At 40.2% G+C, this 26,873-nt stretch overlaps 1 protein-coding gene across 4 annotated transcripts in view; it reads right to left on the reverse strand.

The window, feature by feature from the left end:
• The window catches only part of TTC27 (tetratricopeptide repeat domain 27), a 156,000-nt gene that overhangs the window by 26,812 nt on the left and 102,315 nt on the right, over nucleotides 1–26,873 (reverse strand). For all 4 annotated transcript variants that reach the window (XM_081796958.1, XM_081796960.1, XM_081796957.1 and 1 more), the window contains 3 exons: nucleotides 25,595–25,822; nucleotides 6,881–6,979; nucleotides 3,288–3,340 (listed from right to left, as the gene is read on the reverse strand). In XM_081796958.1, coding sequence (XP_081653084.1) covers nucleotides 3,288–3,340; nucleotides 6,881–6,979; nucleotides 25,595–25,822 — 380 coding nt within the window. The remainder of the gene's footprint in view (nucleotides 1–3,287; nucleotides 3,341–6,880; nucleotides 6,980–25,594; nucleotides 25,823–26,873) is intronic.

Raw genomic sequence — 26,873 nt, forward strand, 5'->3', positions numbered from 1 at the left:
ATTGTAGAAAAACACCAAATAAACAAGAAAGAAGAAACTAATAAATATAAAGAAAGACTAAATGATTAACAAAACCAAAAGCTAGCTTTTTGAAAAAAAAATGAAACGGACAAATGTGTAACTAAATTCCATTTAGAATAAAAGAAAATGGCACAAATAAGACTAGTAATTTTTTGGAAAAAAAATCATAAGAGAATGCTATGAATAAATTATACAAATGACCTAAAGAAATAGCCAAATAAATCAATTAAAATTAAAACAAAGCTAGGCAGTTTTACACAAAAGGTATACCAAACCATCAAGGAATCTTTGTCTTATACAAGCCACTTCAGAAAAGAGAAAAAGACTACTAAAATTTGATACTGACAAGGAAATCAACAGAACTTCATGTCACCTTTTCTATAAGTTAAAAATCTCAGCAAACAAAAAGATGCTTAATGCTTTCCTCCCCTGTCTGGATAAGACTATAGTTCCTTTATGGATCATAAATATTTTACTGGACAATTACAGTAACCTTCTTCAAGTGTATGCTATCAATCTCCTTTTCCAAAACCATTTTGAGTTTGTTAATTTACGACTACAAGGTCTACCTCCGTTTCCTTGCCGAGCCCCACCATGTTACAGCAAGGCATCTCCTCCTCCATGACTTAAGGCAAATTTTGGAGGGGATAATGGAGATTCTTCTGGTCATCCCAGGCCGTTGTTCTGAGAATTACTCCCTGAGGGATTTAATCAATTTCTAATATACCTATGGTACCAATCACAATAACGTCCTTATAATGAAGTCCTTTTTGTCTTCTCATTAGCAGCCAATTCACTGCAGTTTAATTTTTTATTCTCTACATTAAACAATTTGCCTAAAGTTGTTATGGAACGTACTGATTCACTTATCCCTTGCTTTTAGAGTTAAAAATGAAGGTACCCTTGCTGTAACCCTTCCTTCTTCAAATTCAGCCTTAAATTGTTTTGGGAGTGTGTGTGTGTGTGTGTGTGTGTGTGGTGTCTTTTTCCCTTTCTTGGTTCCACTCCCTACGCCCACCTCCCACATAATAGCGACTGCCTTCAGCAGTGGTAGACTGAGACTGCAGTTCTCCCACCTTCATGGGGGTGGGTGAGGTCGGCCTGCTGGAAAAGAACTTGACAGGCAGCAACCCAGGCAAGAGGATTATCCTCTGTCCTACATATCCTCTCATCCTTTGCCCACAATCTCCTGGCGTCAAAGTTTTTTCTATGAATTCCTTTTTCGTAAGTGTGGCTTCTTCATAAGGATCTTCAGTTCAGGATTCACTTATCGAGCCCACAATGGTCGTGACACTGCTATGAAAGTTTCAGAGAAAGATGGGAGATTTTCCCAAAGGACTAGCAGGGGTGTGATGCCTGGGGAATCAGATGAAACAGCAAAGAAGGTATGTTAGTGAAGAACCCCAGGAGAGCAAAGGGACAGACGAGATGGTTTAAAGGGTACCTTTTAGGCATGGGTTCTTTTGAGAGGAGCGGTCATAATTTACACCTGAAGTAACAATCTCATGAGTCAAAAATGAGCTATGACTGGAACAGCAGCAAAGAAAGGAAAGAGCAAAAGGGCAAGAATAAAGCAGCGATTCACCTTTGACCTTACAACCCCACTTTTTTTACACAAAAACCAATTGTGGAGTTGCAGGAAGACAAGAAAGCGCCAAATAGAAGTTGAACAATGTGCAGGACCCCTACGAGAGAAAGTGGAATTCTTAGGGTTAATGGGCTGGAAAACGAGGTAGAGTATCAAGAGCTTCACTACATACAAAATTATCAGGGTTACCAGAAAAACCCACTGAGATCACTCTACAACTATGACAGGGATTTCCCCTGCCCCTTGCTTTAAACCAAAAGGTCCCTAGGGAATTTTAACACAATCAGTTGCAATCAAGAACATAATATTATTTTCCAAAGCACACAGTAGAAAAAACAGTACTTTCTTTATGTAGTTTGTCATCCAAGAGCAGCAGAAGTATCTCAATGTAATGTGGATTTAATGATATCTTCAGAAGTATCTTGTGAATCCACAAAGAAAAATTAAATTAGGCTTGAAAATAAGGCCAAATGAAAATGGAAACAGATTCATCCTTTCCTTCATTTGCTAAAACTCTGGCAATAGCAATCCTTGTCTCTTCCCCTTCCTTTCCTTGGCTTTCTATGGCCAGTCAATAAGGCCAGTTGGTTGTCCCCTTTATAAATTGGCATGTGCCCTTTTTTTTCCAGGCTAGTTATCTCCTGCCTGGACTGTTACAACAGCTGTCTCCTGACTGGGTTCCCAGCCCCCAGTTTCCTCTCCAGTCTGTCTCACACTGCCACCAGATAAATATTCCCCAAAAGCTTCTTTCTTCATGAAATTGCCCCCACTGAAAGCGCAGGCATCTCACTGCCAACAGGATAGTCTCAACTTGTTAGTCAGATCATCAGAACACACTGCAATTTGACTCCAACCTTCTCTCTTCCTACAGACCTCACTATAATCTATAGCTGGTGCAGTTTACTTGCTCTGCATATGATCACATTCCCCTCGCTAGAGAGGCCTTCCTCTGTCCCCTCTACCCATTCTTCCAATTTCAGCTTGTGTCCAGCATTCTGTCAGAAGCACTGGGTGTTATATGCAAACAATGAATCATGGAACACTACATCAAAAACTAATGATGTAATGTATGGTGATTAACATAACATAATAAAAAAAAAAAAGAAGAAGCATTCCTGAATCAGGACCATGATCCTTCTCTCTTCTGAGACCCACACAGAGTGTCTGGCACAGAATGAGTGTTCTACAAATATCACCTACTGTTATTATAGCTCTCCTTGGATTTCCCACTTGATATTTACTACATACTACTTCTAATGCTGATCAATTTTTAAAATAATACAGCCTGATATTTTATTTTTTAAATCTACAATTCCTGAAGACATTGGTTTATATTTATATTTCTCAGTAATACTTTGTACACGGCAAGCAAGCAATCAGTAAGAATCTATCAACTGAGTTGACCAACTAAAGGCATGCATGCTCTCATTGTATAATGGAATTTAGGATGCAAAACTTCAGTATCAAATAAAGATTCCAAATAATAGTTCTTATTTTATTACACAGTAAATGTTTTCAAAAAATAAATTACATTTAGAATTCAAATGGCTATAGTAAGTCATCCTAACTCAAAGGTATGGATGGGCAAGGGGAAAAGGAGTAAAGGCACTAAGTTCAGTGGAAGAAAATCTTGTTCATTTTGGAAACTGAGTTCTTCATATTTGTTTGATGTACTTACTTTTGTTTTAATCGGATATAGGAAGTTGATAAGTTGTTCCAAGCTTCAGCATTCTGAAATGACAGAGAACTCAGTTATAGACTATTCTCATTTAGGTAAAATAATCGCTACAACCCAAAGTATAACATATTTTTCTAGTGCAGGAGGTGCTCCTTCCAATCACAATTTTCAATAAGGTATGTTCAAGGTATATGAGAAAATTAAATAAATTAAATTTAACTTTCATAATTTAAAACAAAAATAGTCAACAAACTGACATAACTATTATAGTACTAATTTGGAATTTAACTAAGATTTTATTCCCAAATTTAGATTTCCAAAGTAACTGGACAATCTGCAATACAATTTATACAATATATAGATTTATTACAAATCCAAGGTGATGCAGAATACTGTTTTTCATATCTTAAAAGCCTTTGCTATTTTACCATCATCCTTCATCAGACAGGAGAAGAAAGGAGTATGTGTTCTCCAGTGTTATTTCTACGTATTTCATCAATCAAACGTATTTCTCTACCTATTCCTCTATGCATGACAAAAATAAATTTAAGTCATTACATAAATGTTGATATGAATTATGTTTGTTCCTTTTTGTTCAGCTCTTTATAAAATAGAGAGTATACAGTTTTCAAGTTCATATGCACGTTTTAAAAAGTAAGTGGCAATGGACCTCTGCTTGCAGACATAGCACAGTTAGTATTAGACTAGGCTTATTACCATAAAAAGCTACAAACTGGACAAAATATAGGGAACTGTTTTTGAAAAGTCAGACAACAAACAGCATGGGGCTGTGACCCTTGAGAGAAGGTAAACTGAGATGTCTCAACAATCAACCTACACCTCCATCTAGAGGCACTTTCAGGGCTCAGCACAGAGAGGTAGAAACCAAATGAAGCACAGCAAGTCTTACTGGGATTAAGAAAGAGATGAGAGTTCAGGGCTCAAAAGTTGGCCAGAACTTGCAGGGCAAAAAAACAGGGAAGTGAGATCTGTGCAGAGAATAAGCTCCAGAAACCTCAATAAGCATCTCCTTGAGCCCTTGGCTGAATATTAAGCTATACATGTACAGGACAAAACTTCTTGAGGCCAGGCAGAGAACAACTACCAGAGAGCCGTGAGCTGAATGGAAATTCTGGAGGTCACACAATGCTAAGAGCTAGTCAAGTTCCAACCAACCAGAGTGGAGAACTCTTATTGTTCACAAATGGTATTAAGTGCAACTACCAAAAGCTTATACCTTAAAAGAAGGGTGATTACATCCCTAGAATAAGGACAATGCAGGACCCACCCTAACAAAGTTTAAAATAAAACTGATCCACGAGTAAATCAGCCAAATGCCAAAATAAAGCTCTATCTTCCTTAAGGGAAAACAAAACCCAGAAACTCAACAACACGGCATCCACGATGTGTAGGATACAATAAAAAAATATTGGTAGACATGCAAACGAACAAGAAAATTCATCCATAACCAAAGAAAAAATTAGTTAATAGAGACAGACACAGAAATGAAAGAGATGTTGGAACAAGATACAAGAACTTGAAAACAGTTGTTATAAATACAAACAAAGATATGAAGATAACATGAACATAATAAGGGAACAACTTGGGAATCTCAGTAGAAACATGAAAACTATAAAAAAGGACCAAATGAAAGTTTTTGAACTAAAGAAATTACATTATCTGAAATGATGTGTAGATTTTTTAAAGTGAGAAAGAATATTAGATTATTTTCAGGTGTACAACATAATGATTCAAAATATGTATATACTATGAAATGATCACCATAGTAAGTTTAGTCAACATCCGCCACCACATGTAGTGTGATGAGTTTAATGAATAGATTTAACAGCAGATTGGACATAAATGTAAGAGCTAAAACAATAAAACTCTTAGAAGAAAAGACAGGGGTAAATCTTCATGACCTTAAATCTGGCAATGGATTCTTAGATATGACACCAAAGACATGAGCAACAAAAGAAAAAACATGTAAGCTGGACCTCATCAAAACTAAAAAATGTGGTACTTCAAAGACACTTTCAAAAGTGAAAAACAATTTACAGAATGGGAGAAAAAATTTTCAAATCATATATCCATATGAGGACTTCTATCTAGGATGTATAAAGAAACTCCTACAACTCAACATAAAAGACAACTAAACCAATTTAAAAATGGGCAAAGGATGTCAATAAACATTTCTCCAAAGATGGGACACAAATGGCCAATAAGCACATGGAAAGATGCTCAACATCACTAGCCAACAGGGCAATGGAAAACGAAACCACCACAAGATGCCACCTCCTCGGATGACTCGAATCAACAAGAAAGGTAATAACAAGTGCTGGCAAAGATGTTGAGAAACTGGAAACCCCACACATTTGCTGGTGGGGATGTAAAATGGTGATTTAGAAAAACAGTCTGGCAGTTTCTCAGAATTTTGAACACAGAGCTACCATACCCAGTAACTGTACTAGTAGGTACATACCCAAGAGAAATAGAAATGTATGTCCACACAAAAACTTGTAAATGACTGTACACAGCAACCTAATTCATGATAGCCAAAAAGAAACAATCCAAATGTCCATCAACTGATGGACAAATAAGTAACGTGTGATACGCCCACATAAAATAATATTATTTGACCATAAAAAGGAACGAAGTACTGATACATGCAACAACATGGATGAACTGTGAAAACATTGATCTAAGTGAAACAAGCCACAAAAGACCACATAGCGTATGATTCCATTTATATGAAATGTCCAGAATAGGCAAATCTAGAGACAGAACATACATTAGTGGTTGCCTGGGGCAGGAGGTGGAGGGCGGGGAGTGGAAGGTGTTTGGAAGAAATGAGCAGTGACTGCTAATGAGTACAAGGGGGTTCTTTTTATGACAATAAAATGTTCTTAAAATTGATTGTGGTGATGGTTGCACAATTCTGAATATACTAAGAAATCACTGAATTGTACCCTTTAAATAGAGGAACTCTATGGGATGTGAATTATTTATCATCTCAGTAAAACTATTAAATATTAAAAGACTATAAATAAAAAGAACTTTTTAAGAAGGCAATTAGCATAGGCAGCATACGTTACTGAATGACAAAACAGATGACATTTTGCTATGTACTTCAGTTAAGTATAATTTTAACTAAAAAACTGTTGTATCAAAATTATTTCCATGAATAACTTAGCTATTATAAGAAGAAACTTCTTTCTAGATTTATAAATCATTTACCTTAAGGTGTGACCTTCTGTCAAAGGTATACTTTCTTCCAACGCAAAAGGAACTGCTGTTCTTTTATTTTAACATAAAATAATAGAAAATTGGAATTTTTTGCCTTTTATCTGTTTTGTTTTGTTTTTGAGAGAAGAATACTTAACATGAGATCTAGCCTCTCTACAAATTTTTAACACAACACAGTACTGTTAACCACAGGCTCCATGTTGTACAGCAAATCTCTAGAACTTACTCATCTTGTATAACTGAAACTCTATACCCACAGGAATTGCTATTCTGAACTACAGTACAATCCAAGTAACTTAGAGAATATCAAAGAGCTGTGAGAAGGAAAGCAGACCAAACAAACTCACGTCGGGTTCTAGAGTCACACAACGCTGAAATGCCTTCGCAGAACCTCCGTAGTCTTCCAAGGCCAAATAGGCACAGCCAAGAGAAAACCACACCCCCAGCTGCAAAGACAAAAGGTCAAAGTCATTCAAACACATAGAGACAACAAACACATAGAGACAACTATAGGATATTTATTTTACACTTTACATTCGTTTCCATGTAGGAAATTGAGTGGTAGAGACGAATTTTTTCATATAACTTTCAAAGCTAATACAACACCAAAAGCATGTGCGGTATCCCTGCCCATCTTCTGCCGAGAAAGACCATTCTTTGTGTTAGCCAAATACCATGAATGCTATCCAGAGCTATGAATGTGGGATTAATCTAACCTTCTGACTGAGCATCAACTATGTCAAAGTATGCAAAGTATCAGCAAAATCACAACTGATAAATGTATGACAAATTTGAGAAGAAGAAAAACTCTCGCTTTCATCTTTAAGTTAGACCACAAACAATTCTTCAGTTTAACCATGAGCAACTCTGGTTAGGCATGCCTGAAAATAATTTGGAGAAAGCAGGCTGAGAATCTGGATTACCAAATAGCCGTTCAAAATGAAAAGCCTGATTTGAGTCAGTAAGATGTGTTAGCAGGGAGATTTAGAAAAAAACAAACAGGTGAATTAGGAAGTAGCTATTGAAATTACAACAGAATTCTTCATATCACAGTGTTTCCTTAAAATTCAATAGCCTCTATCAAAAGGAAGATAAAGCTGATAAAAATTCAATGAAATCAGTCAGAAAACCAGCTGTTGGGAGTCAAGTTTGCTTTCCTTTCTGATACACTTAGTAAGGGCAAGAGAATGCAGCTGACTTGCTCCCTGACTCCCAGGACAAAGGCAGAGAGCCGGAGGACAGGTTCGGTGGCACCCTTCAGGGTGGGAAAGGAAGTGAGGTGCTCTGTTATCTGTCCGGATCCTTCCGCAGAGGCAGCGCAGGAAGCGGCCCAGGCACCCTCCTCCCCCAGCCATTTCCACAAAACTTGATCCATATGGCTAGTTGAGGCCTGAATGGTTTTTAAGCAGATAAAGATTTTTAGCCGATAATTAGAGATAAGGCTTAGAAAGCAAACATCCTTGGGCAATTTAACACTTTGCCTTGAATTCACAAGAGGCTATAAATAACTGCTATCAGGAGCCTTTATGGAGAACAGATTTTGTTCGAGGGGTAGGTACCTGCTGAAAAGGGGCTGGGTGTGTGTTTGGGGGGAGGGGGGAGATGCTAGAGATAATCAGGTTGAAGCAAAGTTAGAAGTTCACTTTTTTGAATCAAGGGACTACCAGCAACTGAATAATGACCTCATTACATCTTCCTTCTGTCAATTATTTACAGAATCGAGAGACCAAACCACACTCACTGATGATACATTCTGAGCTGCCCTAAAATCTGATGCTAACCTATAAACGATATATAAAACAAGTTCTCTTTTTTTTTTTTGAAGATTTTATTTATTCGACAGAGAGAGACACACTGAGAGAGGGAACCCAAGCAGGGGGAGTGGGAGAGGGAGAAGCAGGCTTCCCGCGGAGCAGGAAGCCCGATGTAGGGCTCGATCCCAGGACCCTGGGATCATGACCTGAGCGGAAGGCAGACGCTTAAAGACTGAGCCACCCAGGCGACCCAAGTTCTCTAACTTCTAACCAAGGTGCAAGTTTCAACATCTGTGTGTCATATTTCCTCAGATACAAGGTACGCATTTTTTTTCACCATTTAACATCTCTGAAATAGATCTGACCGCTTGCCAGAGTTTATTGGAGGCATTTTTTTATACAAGGTGGCACTTAAAATAAATGTGCCTGTTACAACTGATGGCATCTTATATCCAATGAACTGTGATCACACGTTTACTTAGAAGGAGGGATACCTCATCCTGGGACTAAAGCAAGAACAATGACAACTGCCCTCAGAGTTCTTAAAATGCATGTGTCGTGCTTACTCTCTGCAAACCAACTTCCCACAAAACTATTTCACATGTGTTGTTATTAAAAAAAAGAAAAAGCAAGTGTAAATTCAAGATGTAAATAGCGAGCATTATTTTTCAATCCACCTGTAAAGACAAAGGTTACAAATGTCTAAAATTAGCAATTACTCATAGCTCTAAAACAAGCAGGTGATGAGATTACTATTTACCTTTAAGGTTTTGAAACAAGTCAATGTTTTGTAACCAGTGTCTTAAAACGAAAATAAATTTAATGAAAATCAGGCAGATGACTTAATTTGATATATAGTATTATGGTTCTCTCTCTCTTTTTTTTACTCTTGGTCATTTGTGTTGTTGTTTTAATAATTTGCATCTGAAGGAAAATTCTAGGAACGTTAACTGCTAGTAGATTCCATCTGTTGATAAGATTTAATTACATAGGAGATGACTTTTGCACACACCCTACTCTTTGAAATCATGAAATGGCTTTTTATTTATTTATTTATTTAAAGATTTTATTTATTTATTTGACAGAGAGAGACACAGCGAGAGAGGGAACACAAGCAGGGGGAGTGGGAGAGGGAGAAGCAGGCTTCCCGCCGAGCAGGGAGCCCGATGTGGGGCTCGATCCCAGGATCCTGGGATCATGACCTGAGCCGAAGGCAGACGCCCAACGACTGAGCCACCCAGGCGCCCCATGAAATGGCTTTTTAAAAAACAAACTCTAAGATCTTCTAATTGCTTGTAACTGACCCACTAAGCCATAAATGATGCATTCATACCTTGCTTTTCCGTTGAGATCCTCAGAATTTGGAGGACTAAGGAGAACATTTGGTACCTCTTACTTTTCTCATTTTAAACTATTACTTAAACTATTACTACCAATAGTGACCAGCGTCTTGATTCAGGTCATGCTCTTAAGAACAGAACACCATAAAAGAAAAAATCAAAAGCCTCAGAAAAACTTCTCAGATGATTCCCCAAATTAAAATTGTATATGCTTGAATACCAAAGAGCTCTACCTTCCAGTCAACGTGGGGATATAATGTTAGCCTCATTACATTTTCTAGAAGCCACATTTAAAAAGTAAAAAGGGACAGGTGAAATTAATTTTAGTGACATTTTATTTAACTCTACAAATCCAGACAGTCTCATTGGAACATGCTATCAGTATACAGAATTATTGAAATATTTTATATTTATTGTTTTCATACCAAGTCTTTGAAATCTGCTATGTAGCCTGCACTTATGGCACATCTCAATTTTGACTTCAGCCACATTTCAAGTGTGTTCAACTGCCATACCGGTTAGCGGCCACCATACTGGGCAGCACAGTTCTACACTGTTTCTCCAAAACATTGACATCGACCCCAGCATACCTTGCATCCCTCCCTCCCTTCTTTCTTCAGTAAAGATCTAGCTCCTTGGGACATGTGGCTAGCTCGGTTGGTGGAGCGTGCGACTCTTGATCTTGGGGTTGTGACTTTGAGCCCCACGTTGGGTATAGAGATCACTTAAAAATAAAATCTTAAAAAAAATCTAGCTCCTCTGGCTGAGACCCTCCCTTAGGCTCCTACCTTTCATGTGCTCTAGTCTCTCCTATTCCACTATATACAACAGCAGTCAGAATGTGAGCACTTAACGAGCATGGACTATGTATGCCAAGAATGGATGCCAGGAGCTTTCCACACATTACCTCATTTCTTCCTCACAAGAGCCTCACAAGGTAGTAAATATCACCCTCATCAGAGAGATGATGAGGGGTCACAGAGGACATCAGCGATAGAGGAGAAACCTGACCTAGGCAATGGGACTGCAGAGCCCACGATTTCTCCACATGCCACAATGCCTCCCACTGTACCATTCTGCCCACATACAGCCAAGATTTATGGCCATACCACCCTTGCCACCAATAGAGTGAGAGAGGAATAAAAGAACACAGTCAACATGGGCTGGGAAAACCCAGGAGATCAATTTTTTAAGAACCGGAGCGCATCTACCCCCCCAAAGCTCTCTCAGTTAGGCAAGTGGACACAGATGAAGCACAAGAATGGACAACCATATTTAGTTGGAGGGATGAGCTGAAAGGCAAACCTCTTATTAAAGGGACTGGGCAAGAATGGAGAAAGATGATCGTCTGACAGAGAGGCTGGCTGAGATACCTGTAGGGCTCATTCCAGGGCAAACTGTAAAGGCAGGCTAGTTATTGGTAGGGCAATGATCTTTAGAAGCTGACAGTCTAGCTTTTTTCTCTGAGGGAGCCAATACAGAAACACAAAAGGAAGCCAACTACTTATTTTGAATGTGATGGTATCTGAACTTAAAGAATGGTTTAAAAATATTTTTAAAATAATTAACAAAGAACAAGAATGGTTGAGAAGTTTCTCTCTGAGTTTCCCTCACAAAGCCCCCTACAGAAACAGTGGAATAGAGGGGAAGACGGGTGAGTGGGATTCAAGAGACTCTGAGTAACTTAACCTCTGAGTCTCAGTCACCCAATTGTTAAATGGGGATTTGATCAAGCAAAAATTCCAAGGCTTCTTCACACCCAAGATTCTGAAAACCCAGAGGCGACTGGGTTCAAAGGTACATTAGTGCCATCTAGTGGCAAAGTAAGCACCCTGATGATACAAACGAGAAGGCCGCAGGTTTGAGGAGCTAGGAGGGAATCCATTCAATGAGAAGCCTTAGAATTAGAAATCGATTCAAAAGAGGCAGAGAGGAAAACAAGGCATAGAAAGGAAGTAATTTGCCTGAAGCCACACGACGGTTCCTGGTTCCTCGTATGCAACAGGTGTGATGAAGATAGAAAGCACAATATGTATTAACCTCAATAATTAAAATAGAAATTAAGCCATTTAAAAAAAATTAAACAGTTTGCTACTCTGAAGGCTAACATACACTAAGCACCACCAGGCAATGGGCATGGGTTATTTTTACAATTAAAAAGTTAATTTTTACAAGTCTTAAAGCACATCTGCAAGAGGTACCATTTGCTTATATATTACAATTTTCTTTCTTAAATGATGAGTCTACTACTACTCAAATTTCTTTCCTCCTCAAAGTTTCTGCAGAATGAATGATCAGCAGCTTCACACTTTTGCTAATTTGCCTCTGAAACAAGATATCTGTCTGAATTGTTCTGATATCACGTATGACGGTCAACACATTAGAACGAATCCTAAAGGCCACATTGCACTCTCCATCCCCTCTTCTCACATCCCTGACTCATTCCCATGACCCCAAACGCAGATAAGTTGTTGAATGTGGCTTCCTTAAACAGGAAATGACCCAAGACAAATCCAAGAGCGATACCAATGGTCTTTGGTAACAGCTTTTCCTGAAGTGATGCTTGGGGCTCATATTCTTTCAAAATTCTTTCATAACCAAATTTCTCATTTACTGAACATGCAGTTCTCCTCCCTAAGGAAACAAAAGCCCTCAGCTGCCAGCTTCTCTCTCTGAAGGAAGAGTGTCCTCTATACAGTGTCTTGTTTAAACTACAGGAGCAATTAAACTTTACACAGACTTTTTCTCTTTTACTAGACAGGCTATTAATTGTTTAATGCCCTCCTCTTCCTCTTTTCCTCGATTTGGTTACCACTGGTTCTTACCTTTGCCCACTCTTTCCAGAGAATACACAATGTGAGGTCGTACAAGCATTCACATGCCATCTGCATGTGAGACTCTCCTGCTGAATGTATCTCCCTATTTCTAGGCTACAGATAATGGGAAACGATTTCCTTCCACCATTATTACTGCACGGCAATAGGGAAGGGAGATAAAGCCCACGGTGTACCATCTATGACTGAGAACTGACTATGGACCTGGAAACATCTAGACACTGTGCACACATCGGCTCTAATGTCCCCAGCGGCATGCTGAGACAGGTATTATAATCTCCACTTTACAAATACGGAAATTGAAGCTCAGAAAGATGAGGTGGGCGCCTGGGTGGCTCAGTTGGTTAAGCGACTGCCTTCGGCTCAGGTCATGATCCTGGAGTCCCGGGATCGAGTCCCGCGTCGGGCTCCCTGCTCAGTGAGGAGCCTGCTTCTCCCTCTGACCCTCCCCCCTCTCATGTGCTCTCTCATTCTCTCTCTCTCAAATAAATAAATAAAATCTTTAAAAAAAAAAAGAAAGATGAGGTGACTGACCTACATTATGTTCCTTGCGGCCTCTAGGATTCGGAATCAGGTTCGGGGCAGCAAGTCTTCTGCCCTCCCCACCATCCTGGAGTCACAGCTACAGCCCAGATGTTAACTGCAGTGCTTGTGTTTCCTGGCAGTTATGCAAGGGAGACTCTAAGAGTTTCATTTTTTATTGCTTACCAATATGAGAGAGGAAGAAAAAAAGGAAAAGCATCTCTTTTTTCTCTACATATTATTCACATATGTTCATTCTGTCTTCTCCATAGGAATGTAAGCTCCAATTCCACGAGTCTTTCCACCACAGCTAATACCAGTTCACAACAGAAACTCTTTAACTCCATTTCCAAAAAAAACACTTTCTTCTTTCAAAAACTACGATGACATCGAAAATTAACCGCTACAGATCAAGAAGGAGCACAAGTTCCGAAGATAATTAACAATTCTATCAGAGTATTGTGTCACAGAAGTGTGGTCTTCTGTACAGAATGGGCTGGGAAGGGCTGCCTCAGATCCTCTAAAATTCCCCAGTCCTGCAGAGTCACTTGCTGTCACGTGCTCGATCATTCGAAAATACCCAAGTTATAACTTCTCTTTGCTCCTGATGAAATCCCCAGTGGTTCTTCATTCAAGGAAGAAAAAAATTCAAGTATGACAGTTTTGTGTTCAAAACTTTCTATAACTTCTTTTTTAAGATTTTTAGATTTTATTTATTTATTTAAATTTGAGTTTTTATTTATTTAATTTTAGAGAGAGGGAGAGAGAACGTGAACGGGGGCGGGTCAGAGGGAGAGAGAGAATCTCAAGCAGACTCTACGCTGAGCGTAGGACCCAATGAGGGGCTCAATCTCATTACCCTGAGACCATGACCTGAGCCAAAACCAAGAGTCAGACGCTTAACTTACTGAGCCACGCGGGCACCCCTCATAACTTCTAACTAGACCTCAACCAAATCCACCATTACTTCTGAATATAAGACAATGTCCTCTAGAGGCAAGAAGGAAGAGGTTAAGAGTAAGCACTCTGGAACCTGAAAGTCCAGGTTCAAATCCCAGCTCCCCCATCATAAGCTTCGGGAACTGGTACAAATTACTTAACCTTCTGTTTCCTTATCTGTAAAATGAGGGTAAAAACAGTAAGTACCTCAAGGATTGTGGTGAGGATTAAAAATATATGCAAAATGCTTAGACTGGCACCTAGTAAATACTCAATGTGAGCTGCTACTATTATAACTGAATAAAAAATAAACAGTGGAAACCAATAGTTATCAAGAAATCTTTGTTGGCTATATGGTTGGTTTTTGCATCTGCTAGTCTCCTTTCCTGAAACATGTTTTCCCAACTTTTGCCTCCCATCCAAATCCCAACCATTCTTCCTAGTTCAGAACATCCACATCAGGCCTTTACGGACCGTTCACATCCTCATTCATACTGCCATCACTAGGCATCCAAAGCATGCTCTCTATTTACTCTACTCCCTGGCCACATACAAAGTTATTTCTGCCTCCTCTCCTCATTTAGCCCATAGAAACCACAGGAGGGCAAGAGGCCATGTCTTAACACAATTCTTCCATAGCCCCCTCAATACCTCAAAATGGTTTACACTTACATTCTAGCTTAGACTATAGAAGATAGTTAATAAATAGAAATTGCTATTATAATAGTAATGCTCTCATCTTCTTTCCAGTCTCATTAGAAATATTATTCCTTTTCCAGAGCTAATACCTTCATCTCTTCTCATTTCACTCTTCCCTAGAATGATCTTCCCTAATTATCTTTCCCTCTCTATATAACATTCAATCTCTCCTCCATCCGCTGGATTCACTTTCTCCTTTATCCACTGCCCTCAACCATGGTCTCCAGTATCTTGCAAAGATTTACCTGCCTCTTCCGCCCCTTGTACATGACATTTTGAATCTCATCTCTTTGATATGCTCCCAATATGAACAGTCTACAGATGCCATATCCTTGTTCTCACATGCCACCCACTCTAAACCTTCTGAAGCTGGTTCTGAAGGTCATTAGTGAGCTCCAAATCCAGTGACCTCTTCTTGGCCCTCTCTGGACTTCATCACTACATGTGAAATTACTCACTAATACTGTTGTTCCTTTAGTTTCCATGAATCCCTACCCTTCTGACCAAGACTCTGGGGTATTTTGTTTGAAATTTTTTTCACTGGTGCTATTTCTTCTACCTGTCAGGATTTTGCTCAGTGTTCTCTTCCAAGATTTTGTGTCAAGAATTCATTCACTTGCATGGCTTCATCTTACTTCCACAAAAAAGCCCCAAATCTGCAAGCTCAATTCTGGCCTTCCTACTGTCAGGCTCTTACGTCCAATGGACGATCGGCCCTCTCTGCTTAGATATAGTGACATGCCTTCATATTCAATATCCAAAATCACATCACCTCCTCCTGTAAAAGATATTTTCCCTTCTTCTTGGATTATTTATATTTTATCAACAGGGACATCTTCCTTTTTCACCAAACAACTGAGAAAACTGGCAACCTCTCGGATTCCAAGCTCTCCCTCTATCCTGCCAGTCCAAATGATTAAGTCTCAGAAGATTTCCCCTTGTAATGAGGCTTCAACCTGTTCTATCTTTCCATCCTCGCTGCTAAAGCCACTGCCTACTCATCCATAACATTCATTCCTTATTTAAACTTCCTATAATACCATTTTTGTCATATCACTCTTTTATTCAAAACCACAAGAGACATCCACATCTACAGGGTTGGATAATCCTGAAGAAAGGCATGTAGGTCCCTTCACAGACAGCTCTACCCATATCACTCCCTGGTGGAAACTCTCTGCTCTCTGCTGACAGAATGACACAGCCAAATTCATTCCCACATCCGTGTCTGTACAGGGTAGGTTCTCGATAATGCTAACTTAGGAAGCCATGTAATATATTGTTCAAACTGCAACAGTTTTGAAAGTGAAGGGAAGTTTTGTGGTTCTTTTTTTTAAAATTGATTTTATTTATTTTTTGACAGAGACAGAGAGAGAGCACAAGCATGGGAGGGGCAGGCAGAGGGAGAAGCAGGCTCCACACTGAGCAAGGACCTGATGCAGGACTCAGTCCCAGGACCCTGGGATCATGACCTGAGCCGAAGGCAGATGCCTAGACGAATGGGCCACCTGGGTGACCCAATTTTTTTTAAGTAGGACCCAATTTTTTTTTAAGTAGGACCTTGAGCTGAGATCAAGAGTCAGATGCTTAACCAACTGAGCCATCCATGTGCCCTGAACAAATATTTTTAATGAGACAAAATTCATCAAATAAGTTGTCTCTATTTATAATTCTTTGTAAGTTTCACCAGGATTTAGAGACTACTAAATTATAGGCCTAATTCTAGTATAAAATATAAATTTATTCAATTAAAATCAGAAGCTCAATACAAGTTTTCTGCAGGGGCACCTGGGTGGCTCAGTTGGTTAAGTGTCCGATTCTTGATTTCGGCTCAGGTAATGAGATCAAGTCTGGCATCGGGCTCCGTGTGAGCGTGGAGTCTGCTTGGGATTCTCTCTCTCTCCCTCTGCCCTTCCCCCCGACCCCTCTTAAAAAAAAAAATTTCCTACAAATTATTACTGATGTTTTAAGTACAATGGTATCATGATTACTGTTTTTTAAAGATTTTTAATTTATTTATTTGAGAGAGAGAGAGAGAGAGAGCACGAGCAGAGGGGAGGGGCAGAGGGAGAGGGAGAAGCAGACTCCCCATTGAGCAGAGAGCCCAATATGGGGCTCGATCCCAGGACCCTGAGATCATGACCTAATCTGAAGGCAGATGCTTAACCGACTGAGCCACCCAGGCACCCCATTATGGTTACTTTTTAAAGTCATTTCTTCAGAGATACATACTCAAACATTTTAAAAATTAAATGATTTGATATATTGGATTTGTTTCAAAATAATATGGGGTAGAGTCAGGGAAATATTGATGAAATAAGATCAGCCATGCATTAGTAACTGTTGAAGCTGGTTGACGCATGTGGGAAGGGGCTCATTATAGTAGTCTCTCTGCTATTGTATATTTTATGTAATTGAAATTTGCTTAATAAAAGGTTACAAAGAAAAGATTCCTCCTAAGTGGATGGTATAAACTAAATTAAACCCCTAAAATTCAAATGTTGAACCTCAACCCCCAGTGTGACTATGCTTGAAGATAGGACCTTTAAGGAAATAATGAAAATGAAATGAGGTCATAGGGGTGGGGCCCTAATCTGATAGGACTGGTGGTGTCCTTATAAGAAGAGAACTGTAGGCACACAGAGGAAAAGCCCTGTCATCCAAACGCCAGGAAGAGTGACCTCACCAGAAACCAACCCTGAAGGCACCCTGATCTTGGACTGTTACCTCCTGGAATTGTGAGCAAATAAATTTGTCATTTAAACCACTGAGTCTGTAGCATTTTGTTATGGCAGCCCTAGCAGACTAATACAGAAATATATTCAAAAGTTAATTTTACATTTTAAAATTAAATCCTGTCTATCGTTTGAGCTCTCATTATTCCTTTTTATGGAAAATTTCAATGTCTCCCTGTATGAAAGTGTTGTCTTCAATAATTACAATTTGCTAAAAACTTTTTTTTAAAAAGCTGAAGTTTTTTTGGAACTCCATTAATTGAGTACATAAAAATAAAAGATTTCCAATTGATTATGAACACAATGCAGCCAAAAGGCAAAAGACTCTTTTTCTTAAAAAGTTCATATCATTGTAGGACACTTAAAATTGATTTATAAAATAATTCTTCAAAAACTCAAACATTTTTAAAGTCCACTTGATGATGGGCAGAAACAGAAAAGTATATACTGCCACACTATACAAATTTTAATTCAACATCAGACATGTCACAAGAATCCTATAATTCAATTATCCAAACAGTGTATATGAAAATATTTGTAAATGACAAGAGCCAGTTTTTATATCCATTAGTAGAAGCCTGTCTACCACTTCCATAATATGTCTACCACTACAACCAAATCCAAGTACATTCACGCTCCACAGGTTTTCTTAATTCAGAAAAAGCATTCTTTTTACCATGTTGCCTTATTTTACCAAAATTTATATCCTTATTATCACCACTAAAAAAATAATACTTTTATCTGTTATGTTTAACTTGTTAACTTATAACAGCATTCAGAATAATGTCAGATGTTTCACCTTTAAGAGAATTAATTTCCTAAAATTTTATTTTGAATCCATTAACTGGGTGAAAAAAATTAAACCATTATGAGAACAGAATTAACAAATTTTCCATTGGAAGCATCTAATGTCACTGATACTGAACTGGTAAATTCAACTGGTACTGAACTAGTTCTGTTAAACAAGCTAGCACATTAACACCTATGATCTCAACTTTTCATACACATACAAGAAAATATGGTATGGACCAATCCTGTAAACCATTTGTGCTCATTTTCATTTGCTCTAGATAAAAAGTCAAGCCTCATAGAATGACATGAAAACGCATCTCTTATAGCCGCATGTTAAATCATCATCTTTGGACATGACTTCTTTAAAAAAACAAAAAGTACTAACTTTTGACATAAATGCTAACGTTTCTTCAACAGACAGGTCTTCTGGTTTTCACATAGTCAGTGTCATCACCATGGCCCGTGAGGTGGAGGGTAAATGTTAACTACATTTTGTGCAAGTTCATTAGCTCTCTTGACAAATGAGAATTGAGTTCCTTACTGTCCTCTAAAAACACACTTTTTTGGTTTGTTTGCTTTTTGAAAATGAATGCTGCCAAAGGGTTTATTATAAACTATACAAAAAGTTACCAAGCCACATTATATAAAAATAGTGGTACATTTAGGCCATGCAGTAAGTGATCAAACCACTGCAGCAAGAGAATTCAGACTATTCCCCACATGCTTTATTTAGGCCTGCTCTGCTCTGCTCCCCATACATCTAGCCTATGATTCCCCATATTTCCCACTAATCCAGCCAACTGGTAGTCAGGTAACGTCATGCCTCGTGCGGGCCGCAGCTTGGCACGAATGTCTGATATATGCCAGGGGGCTTATAAAGACACTGGTTCCAGTATTTCTCCTACCAACACCCAGGACCTGAAGGAGGTGACTGTTCTCAGCACCTCTGAGCAAGCACAGTAGGTTATATCAGCAAGCATCCTGCACGCTGTCCTTGAAAGGGTAACGTAAGGGCGCCTGGGTGGCTCAGTTGGTTAAGCGACTGCCTTCAGCTCAGGTCATGATCCTGGAGTCCTGGGATCGAGTCCCACATCGGGCTCCCTGCTCAGCGGGGGGTCTGCTTCTCCCTCTGACTCTCCCCCTCTCATGCTCTCTCTCTCTCAAATAAATAAATAAATCTTTAAAAAAAAAAAAAAAGAAAGGGTAACGTAAGCAAGTTGTATCAGCAAAGGGTTGGAAAAAAAGAAATAGGCTGTTACTGGTCATTGTTCAGATTTTAGCACTGCACGTGGGAGCTCTGTCCACTGCACAGGCTTTAAATATAATATAGACGAGACTATGGCAGAAGATGGAAGTACAAAGTGGATGTCTGTGAAAACCCACTCCAATTGCTTTTTATGCAACAATTAATAATACTTCATTTATTTTTTTTTCGCTCTTAAAAATTTTATTTTTAAGTAATCTCTACACCCAACTTGGGGCTCAAACTTACAACCCCGAGATCAAGAGTCACATACTCTTCCGACTGAGCAAGGCAGGCACCACTGTAACAATTCTTTTTTTTTTTTTTTTTTTTTTTAGATTTTATTTATTTATTTGAGAGAGAGAATGAGAGACAGAGAGCACGAGAGGGAAGAGGGTCAGAGGGAGAAGCAGACCCCCGCTGAGCAGGGAGCCCGATGCGGGACTCGATCCCGGGACTCCAGGATCATGACCTGAGCCGAAGGCAGTCGCTTAACCAACTGAGCCACCCAGGCGCCCCACTGTAACAATTCTTGATAACTCACTATGTGTCAGGCAATGTGCATTTTGTATTAACTGTCTTATTTAATCCTCACATCAACCCTACGAGGTAGGTCCTATTATTTCCTCCATTTTTCAGGTGAGGAAACTGAGGTTTAGAGACTATTAAGCCACTTGCCTAAAGGCACTCCAGCAGTTATGGTGTAACTGGTACTCAAGCCCGGGTTGTAGGGCTACAGAACCTTAAACACTCTACTATATTCCCTCTCTTGTATACCCATGGGAAGCATGCTTGCCTATCATTTTTTAAGGGTATATTTTTTGAAGTACAACTATTGTCACAGAGAACAATACTTCATTTAAAAATGAAAAATCTTGAGACAAATGCTAAATGGGATGGGTTACCAGAATAACAAACATAAACCATTTATGTTTAACGAACACTCAAATTCATGGCTTTCTTCGCGCTCTTCTCCCTGGGAAGCCAGTTCCCCTTCTGAACATCTACCCACCTTCCCCCATTTGGGGCACACTTGAGCTAAGCCCTGCACCATCTCCAGCACAGCCTTCCCTGACCCGGTCAGTCGCGGTGACCACCCACCTCCTCTTGACTGTAGATAGCCCTTCCACCTACGCATATAATCACTGGATATAATCACTGCAGTAACATCATATAACCTTACAAAGGTGGGTGACCAGTTCAATAAGGAGGAGAGTTCAGGAAAATAAATGGGGTGTAGGGGGGTGCGTGCTGGGGAGGGACTGACAAAAGAAAAGGAATATAGTGTGTGTACTGGGAGAGGGTGGAAAAAATAATAGGAAGTGATATTTTCCTTTTTCAGAGCTACACATACTGGTTTGATATCTGAGCAATTTCCTTGTTTTATTTTTTACATAAGAGTAGGGGACAATGGGAATAGTAAGTAGACATAAGGATTTCTGTTTTACTTCTGGTCCTGACACTGTGAGACCCTGCTTGGGAGGTTTGGCTACCATTTCCTCCCACTTTCTTCAGCTTCCAACAGCCCACAAACTCAAGTCTAAGGATGAATTTTAGTTGTTTCAGAAGTTTCTTGGGAAAATGAAACAGGTAGGAATGAGTGGACAACAGCCGGCATCTCGAAAGCACACATGGAAATGGTACACACATCTTCTGGTTCTCTAACAAATGTACCGCAGACAGCGCATTTGGTTTTGCAGACCCTCCCTGTATAAAACCAAACACTCCTATTTTTATACCAATGTGGTTTCAGAAAATCATTGCAATGCACAAAAGCCATTCAAGTATCACTGTCATTTTGCCTAAATTTTGTGATTAAACCTAACTGTTCGGAAATGTCTGAAAGAAGAGAATACATTTCTTTAAATTCCTTTTTCTATTAAATTCCGTTCTTCTATTTTCCTTCTATTCCGGAACTTAACGGAGATGACAGCATGTAGGAGCTCTCCTTCTCCAGAGATAGTTCAAACTCAGATCCCGGGTTCTCATGCCTACAGAGTCCAAGTGTGCATCTTGTAGTAGTTCTGTACAACTGTAGCATCAAATGGTTGCATACTTTGGCATGGCTCACAGCCTGCCTCAACTGGATCCATATGACAAACTACAAAATATCCTCACATCACATCTGTTTGTATTGTGATGTTGCTTTGAGCAACTGTCATTGCTTTGTCTTGCTAAGTAATTAATTCAAAATTATATAATGAGACCATCAAGCCCTGTCAAGTCCTCCCTTGCAGATTCCCTCAAATCCATCCCGTTTTCCTCTTGCCCCTGCCATACCAATAACTGTCACACTAGACTAGTGCTGGCCTCCCAAACCTGCCCACATCTAGTATCTCACACGGCCACAATGTTGCCAGGACAATAAGCCTAAATTATCTCCATGCAAACCACATTCCTTCATTCAGAACAAAGCCAAACACAAATCAGCCCTTCAATGGCTCCCTATCCGTCAAATAAAAAGCCAAAGAGCTTAGCCTCACATTTAAGACCGTCTATAATCTGGCTCCAGTCCAGATTTCCCACTGAAACTGCCCTATTCCCTTTTACTCTGCAAAACTAGCCTATTCGCTAACTCCTCTGTTCCCAACAAACAAACACACACACACACACACGCACACACACACACACACACACACAACCTTCTCTTTCTGTTTCCAGGGCTTTGCTCATACTGTCCACCTGCCTGGGATGCCCTCAACCTCCTGGCCTATTCAAGTACTGTCCTCCGAAGCCAAATGCAACATCCTGTCTTCATTATCTACCATTCTATCTCTACTACCTCTTTGACGTCTATATAACTAGTGCTTCACAAATAACTCACTTGCTATTTCTTTGATGCCTTATACTCTTCGCCACGTTCGCTTCACTGGATTGTACCAGAGGGTATAAACCAGCCTCTCTGGCAATCTGCTGCTACTGTTTTGATGCTATGTGCAGAGCAGACAATTAGTATGTATATTTGATTGACTAACTTAGTTAAAGATATTATGTATTTGCTCACTCAACAAATATTTATTGAATCCCAGGAGGTGCTAGGCACTGTTACAGGCACCAGGAAAATATACCTGCCTTCATAGGACTTACATTCTAGGGAAGGAGAAATAGAATTCTTTTTTCAAAGTAAACTGTAAAAATATTAGAAGGTGCTAAGTGCTCTGGAGAAAAAGCAGGGAAAGAAAGTAAGGAGTATAAGGGAGAGGTGGAAAGTGGGCTGTGATTTTACACAGAACGATCGTGGAAGGCCCCGCTGAACAAGTGACATTTGAGCAACGACTTGAATGAGACAAGGGAGTGAGGTATGCAGATATCTGGAAGAACATTCTGGACAGAGGGAGAGCAAGTTCTAAAACCCTGAGGCAGGAACGTGTCTAGAATATTCAGGGAAGAACAAAGAGGCTAATGTGGGGTGAGTGAGGCAGGGAGGGTAATGGGAGGAGCTAGGCTGGGAGAAGCCCTGCCGGCCATTCAGGGATCTGGGCTGTTATCACTAGGGAATGGAGCAGAGGAATGACACATCTGACTCACATTTGAAAGGACCCACTGGGATGGTCACTGAGAAGAGGCAGATGGGAATACGGACAGAGGCAGGAAGGCCAGTCAGGGTAATTTAGGATGGGGATAACCATGGGGACCAAAGTCTTTAGGAGGAGGAGAACAGTATCTCAGACGCTGGAGATATTAAGTTGGAGTAACGCATGGGGAGACTGAGGGAGCAGTCAGACACAGGGAACTAGAGTTCAGGGGAGAAAATGGGGCTAAAACCCACATGGGGGAGTTATTGGTGTATAGACAGTATCAAACCTATGGGAGCAGATGAAGTCCAGGGAGTCAGCGTAGACAGAGACAAGGTCCAAGGACTAAGCCTAGGAACCCACCAAGACTGAGGAGGAGGAGCCGGTGAGGCAGGAAGAAAAGGAAAATGTGAATGCCAGTCTGTTGGGAAGAGACTGTGTGCTTGGGAGAGTAATCCATGTTCGTGATGAACATGGCACTGATTTAACTTACACTATGGAGGCTAAGAGGGAGTTTGTTTTTCACTCCTTTAGGGCAGCTGTGGGTAGGCAAATTTTAGGCAGGGGTACTAAGATAAACAAGGAGAGGATACAATTTTCCTAAAAGTAAAAGTAAAATTTTGACAACACAATATTGAGTTCTGTTTTCTACTGGGACAAAAAAAAAAAAAGCCTAGGGATGATCACATTAGTGCAGGGTTTGTCAATCTTGGCACTACTGACATTTTAGGCTGGATAATTCTTGATCTTAGGGGCTCTCCTGTGCATTATGGGATGTGTAGCAGCAGCCCTGGACTCCACCCACTAGATGGCAGTAGTAGATCCCACAGCTGCCCCCTACCCCCAAAGCGCCAAATGCCCCTGCAGGGCAGAATCCGCCCCACCTGACAACCACTGACTTAGAGCAAGCGGTCAATAAAAACCAACTCTAAGTATACTTTAAACATCCTTGCTGCCGAATGCATCTGTTAATTTCTGCTGCTAATCTCTTCCCCGGATCTCTTACCAGCCAGCTGATTTGGAAGGTTCTCACTGTATTCATTACCCAGAGTGAAGAAAGCAATTAGCTCAAAGATGTACTTCTAATTTTTTTCAATATAAAAGATATGCCCCAAATCTACCCAGTTCAAAAATGGTCATCTCTGCCCACACCTGTTCATAGCAGCACTATTCGTAAGAGCCAAGAGGTAGAAGCAACCCAGTGTTCAACCACGGACAGATAAACAAAAGGTGGTACATCCATTACCATGGAATATTATGCAGCCTTAAAAAGGAAGGAAATTCTGACACATGCTACAACATTGACATTCTGCTGGTGGAATAAGCTAGTCACAAAGAGACAAATACTCTACTCATCTGAGGTACTTACAGTAGTCAGATTCACAGAGACAGAAAGTAGGATGGTTGCCAGGGACTAAAGAAAGGGGAGAATAGGGAGCTACCGTTCAATGCATACAAAGTTTTAGTTTTTACGGGATAAAAAAAGGTGTAGAGATGGCAGATGGTGATGGTTGCACAACAATGGGAATGCAACTAATGCTACGGAACTGTACACTTAGAAATGATGAAGATGGTAAATTTCATGTTATGAGCTTTTTACCACAATTTCTAAAAAAAAAAAGCATACAGGCTCTCTGGTCAGACTGTCTTGAGTTCAAATACTGGCAAAATGCCCAGCAAGGTATCTGGCATACAGTAAGTGCTCAGTAAACAGTAGGAGCTGATTACAAATTAGTATTTTAACCAGAATTCTACCAATTCAGTCTGCATGTCTGTCAGGACCCATGGTTGACAGTAATGTGTACATCTGGTGAAATAGGAAAGCAGTCATAAAGAAAGGATGGCTTAAAAAAACAATGACCATTTCTGAGAATAAAATCATTTTACCAACTATTATTAAGTACAAAGTAAGGTCAATTTCTTCCCCCTCAAAATTAGGTCCTCTCCCGTAGATTGACTTGTCATGTATTTTAAAGATCCAGACTCTTTTCGTATTATGTTTTCAAACCTTAAAAATTTTTTAAACATTTAAAAATATTTTTGTATATTAAATATACTTTTTCTTAAATGATCAATAATCCATTCTAGATGTCACCCTGTTTATATGAGCTTTGCTTTCTTTTTTTTTTTTTTAAAGATTTTATTTATTTATTTGAGAGAGAGAATGAGAGAGAGAGAGAGAACATGAGAGGGGGGAGGGTCAGAGGGAGAAGCAGACTCCCCGCCGAGCAGGGAGCCCGATGCGGGACTCGATCCTGTAACTCCAGGATCATGACCTGAGCCGAAGGCAGTCACTTAACCAACTGAGCCACCCAGGCGCCCTGAGCTTTGCTTTCATTATTGATTTCCACAACGCCCTGCCCCAGTCCTACAGAGGCTGTAAGTCAGACTCCCATTCATTTCCTCCTAACATAGCTGCTGAAAACGGAACCTAACTGTCATAGCTGCATGTGTCTTAAGGACAGTTAAAGGAAAGAAATAACAAAATAAAACAGAAAAGTCAATAACAGAAACACAACAGAAAGTGCCTAAGAGAAAGCCAATGCTTTCGATGACGAGCAAGAAGCAGTGATCGGCAGAGGCTCTCAGCTTGCAAAGAGAAGCTCACCAGGCAGGTACTCATTCAGTAAGAAACCAAAGCAAAGCAGAGCTAAGTGCCCGGCGCGGATGGGGCTTTCTGAATTGTCTCACCTGCATGGGATTGATTTTCACCGAGCGCTCAAAGCACTCCACGCATTCTCTGAACTCCTTGTTCCGCAGATGAAGGAGGCCTTTGGAGCGCTGGGCCCGAGCACTGCGGTGGCGGGACAGCTCCCAGGCCCGGTCATAGCAAGAGTGGTCTCGAAGGACGTCTCCAAGCAAGCAGTACAAACTCGGCGTTTCTTTTTTCTCCAGCTCTTGCCTAAGGATTTCTTCTGCCTAGAAATAACAGAAATAAAAATCCTTGAGCGATTTCAGAGTCAGAGCCTCTTAAAAAAAATTAGGAAGGAAAGAAGGGAGGGAGGGAGGGAGGGAGAAAAGAAGGAAGGGGCAAGCCCATACTGGTGAGGAAGGACCCCACTATAACATAACTATCATATACCATAATTCTTCCCTTGTCTTCCCCCAAAGACTTAAACTTTAACATTGCCAGGTAATTCTTTCCTGGGGGAAAAGAAATAACTGTCTTTTCAGGGTTGGTAAGTTCTTAGTTAATGCTATTCCTCTGGGACCCAGAACATCACCATGATGAGTCAGTGGGTTTATGGGAGTCAGTAGATCCCATGGCAGGCCTAGTAAGTCATATGTACCGCTATGTCAACTTGCCTCAGGGGGAAACTATGTTTCCAAAAATCCCTTTCCCTTCAGATTTTGCATTACAGTTGGTCAGGGGGGAATTTGTTGGGGATCTGAAAGGCAGAAGTAAAGCAACAGCCTTTACTCTTGGAAGGTGGCCGTGGTTAAGTATGGTGTCACACAAGACGCAGAGATGTCCTGCAGATTCCAGCTTGTCCTTTGCTCTATGTATACAGCTTATGCTTCTGATTGTGGACCCTGCCAACCAAAAGCAGCCCCGGGACCACCATCAGATGTTTCACTGGGGACCCCCAGGCTGGGAGCTACATATAGACAACAGCTTTCCACAGACCTCTCCACAAATTCCTCCTTCATGCTCCCATTTCAATGGCTGGAAGGACTCGGCTTCTCAGATGCCCTGGTAAGTTCTGACTTCTCCACTGTGCCAGTGCTTCAAGCAGACTGGGAAATGATTTCTTTCCCTGATCCTTCTACTCCCTCTTCCACACCTTCATTTCTCCAGCTCTCCGCACGTTCGTATAACATCTTATTCCTTTAGTAAGCCCCTTGATGGCATCCCAAAACTACTCAAAGTGCCTCTGCTTCCACCAACAAAACCTGAATGATATAATTTTTTTTCATTTTTTGCCTTTTAAACTCCTTATGTGTCCTCCCATTTGATAATGATTTACAG

Source organism: Leptonychotes weddellii, chromosome 10 (assembly GCF_054177405.1).
Source record: "Leptonychotes weddellii isolate Sample4059 chromosome 10, ASM5417740v2, whole genome shotgun sequence".
NCBI classification, from domain to species: Eukaryota; Metazoa; Chordata; class Mammalia; order Carnivora; family Phocidae; genus Leptonychotes; species Leptonychotes weddellii.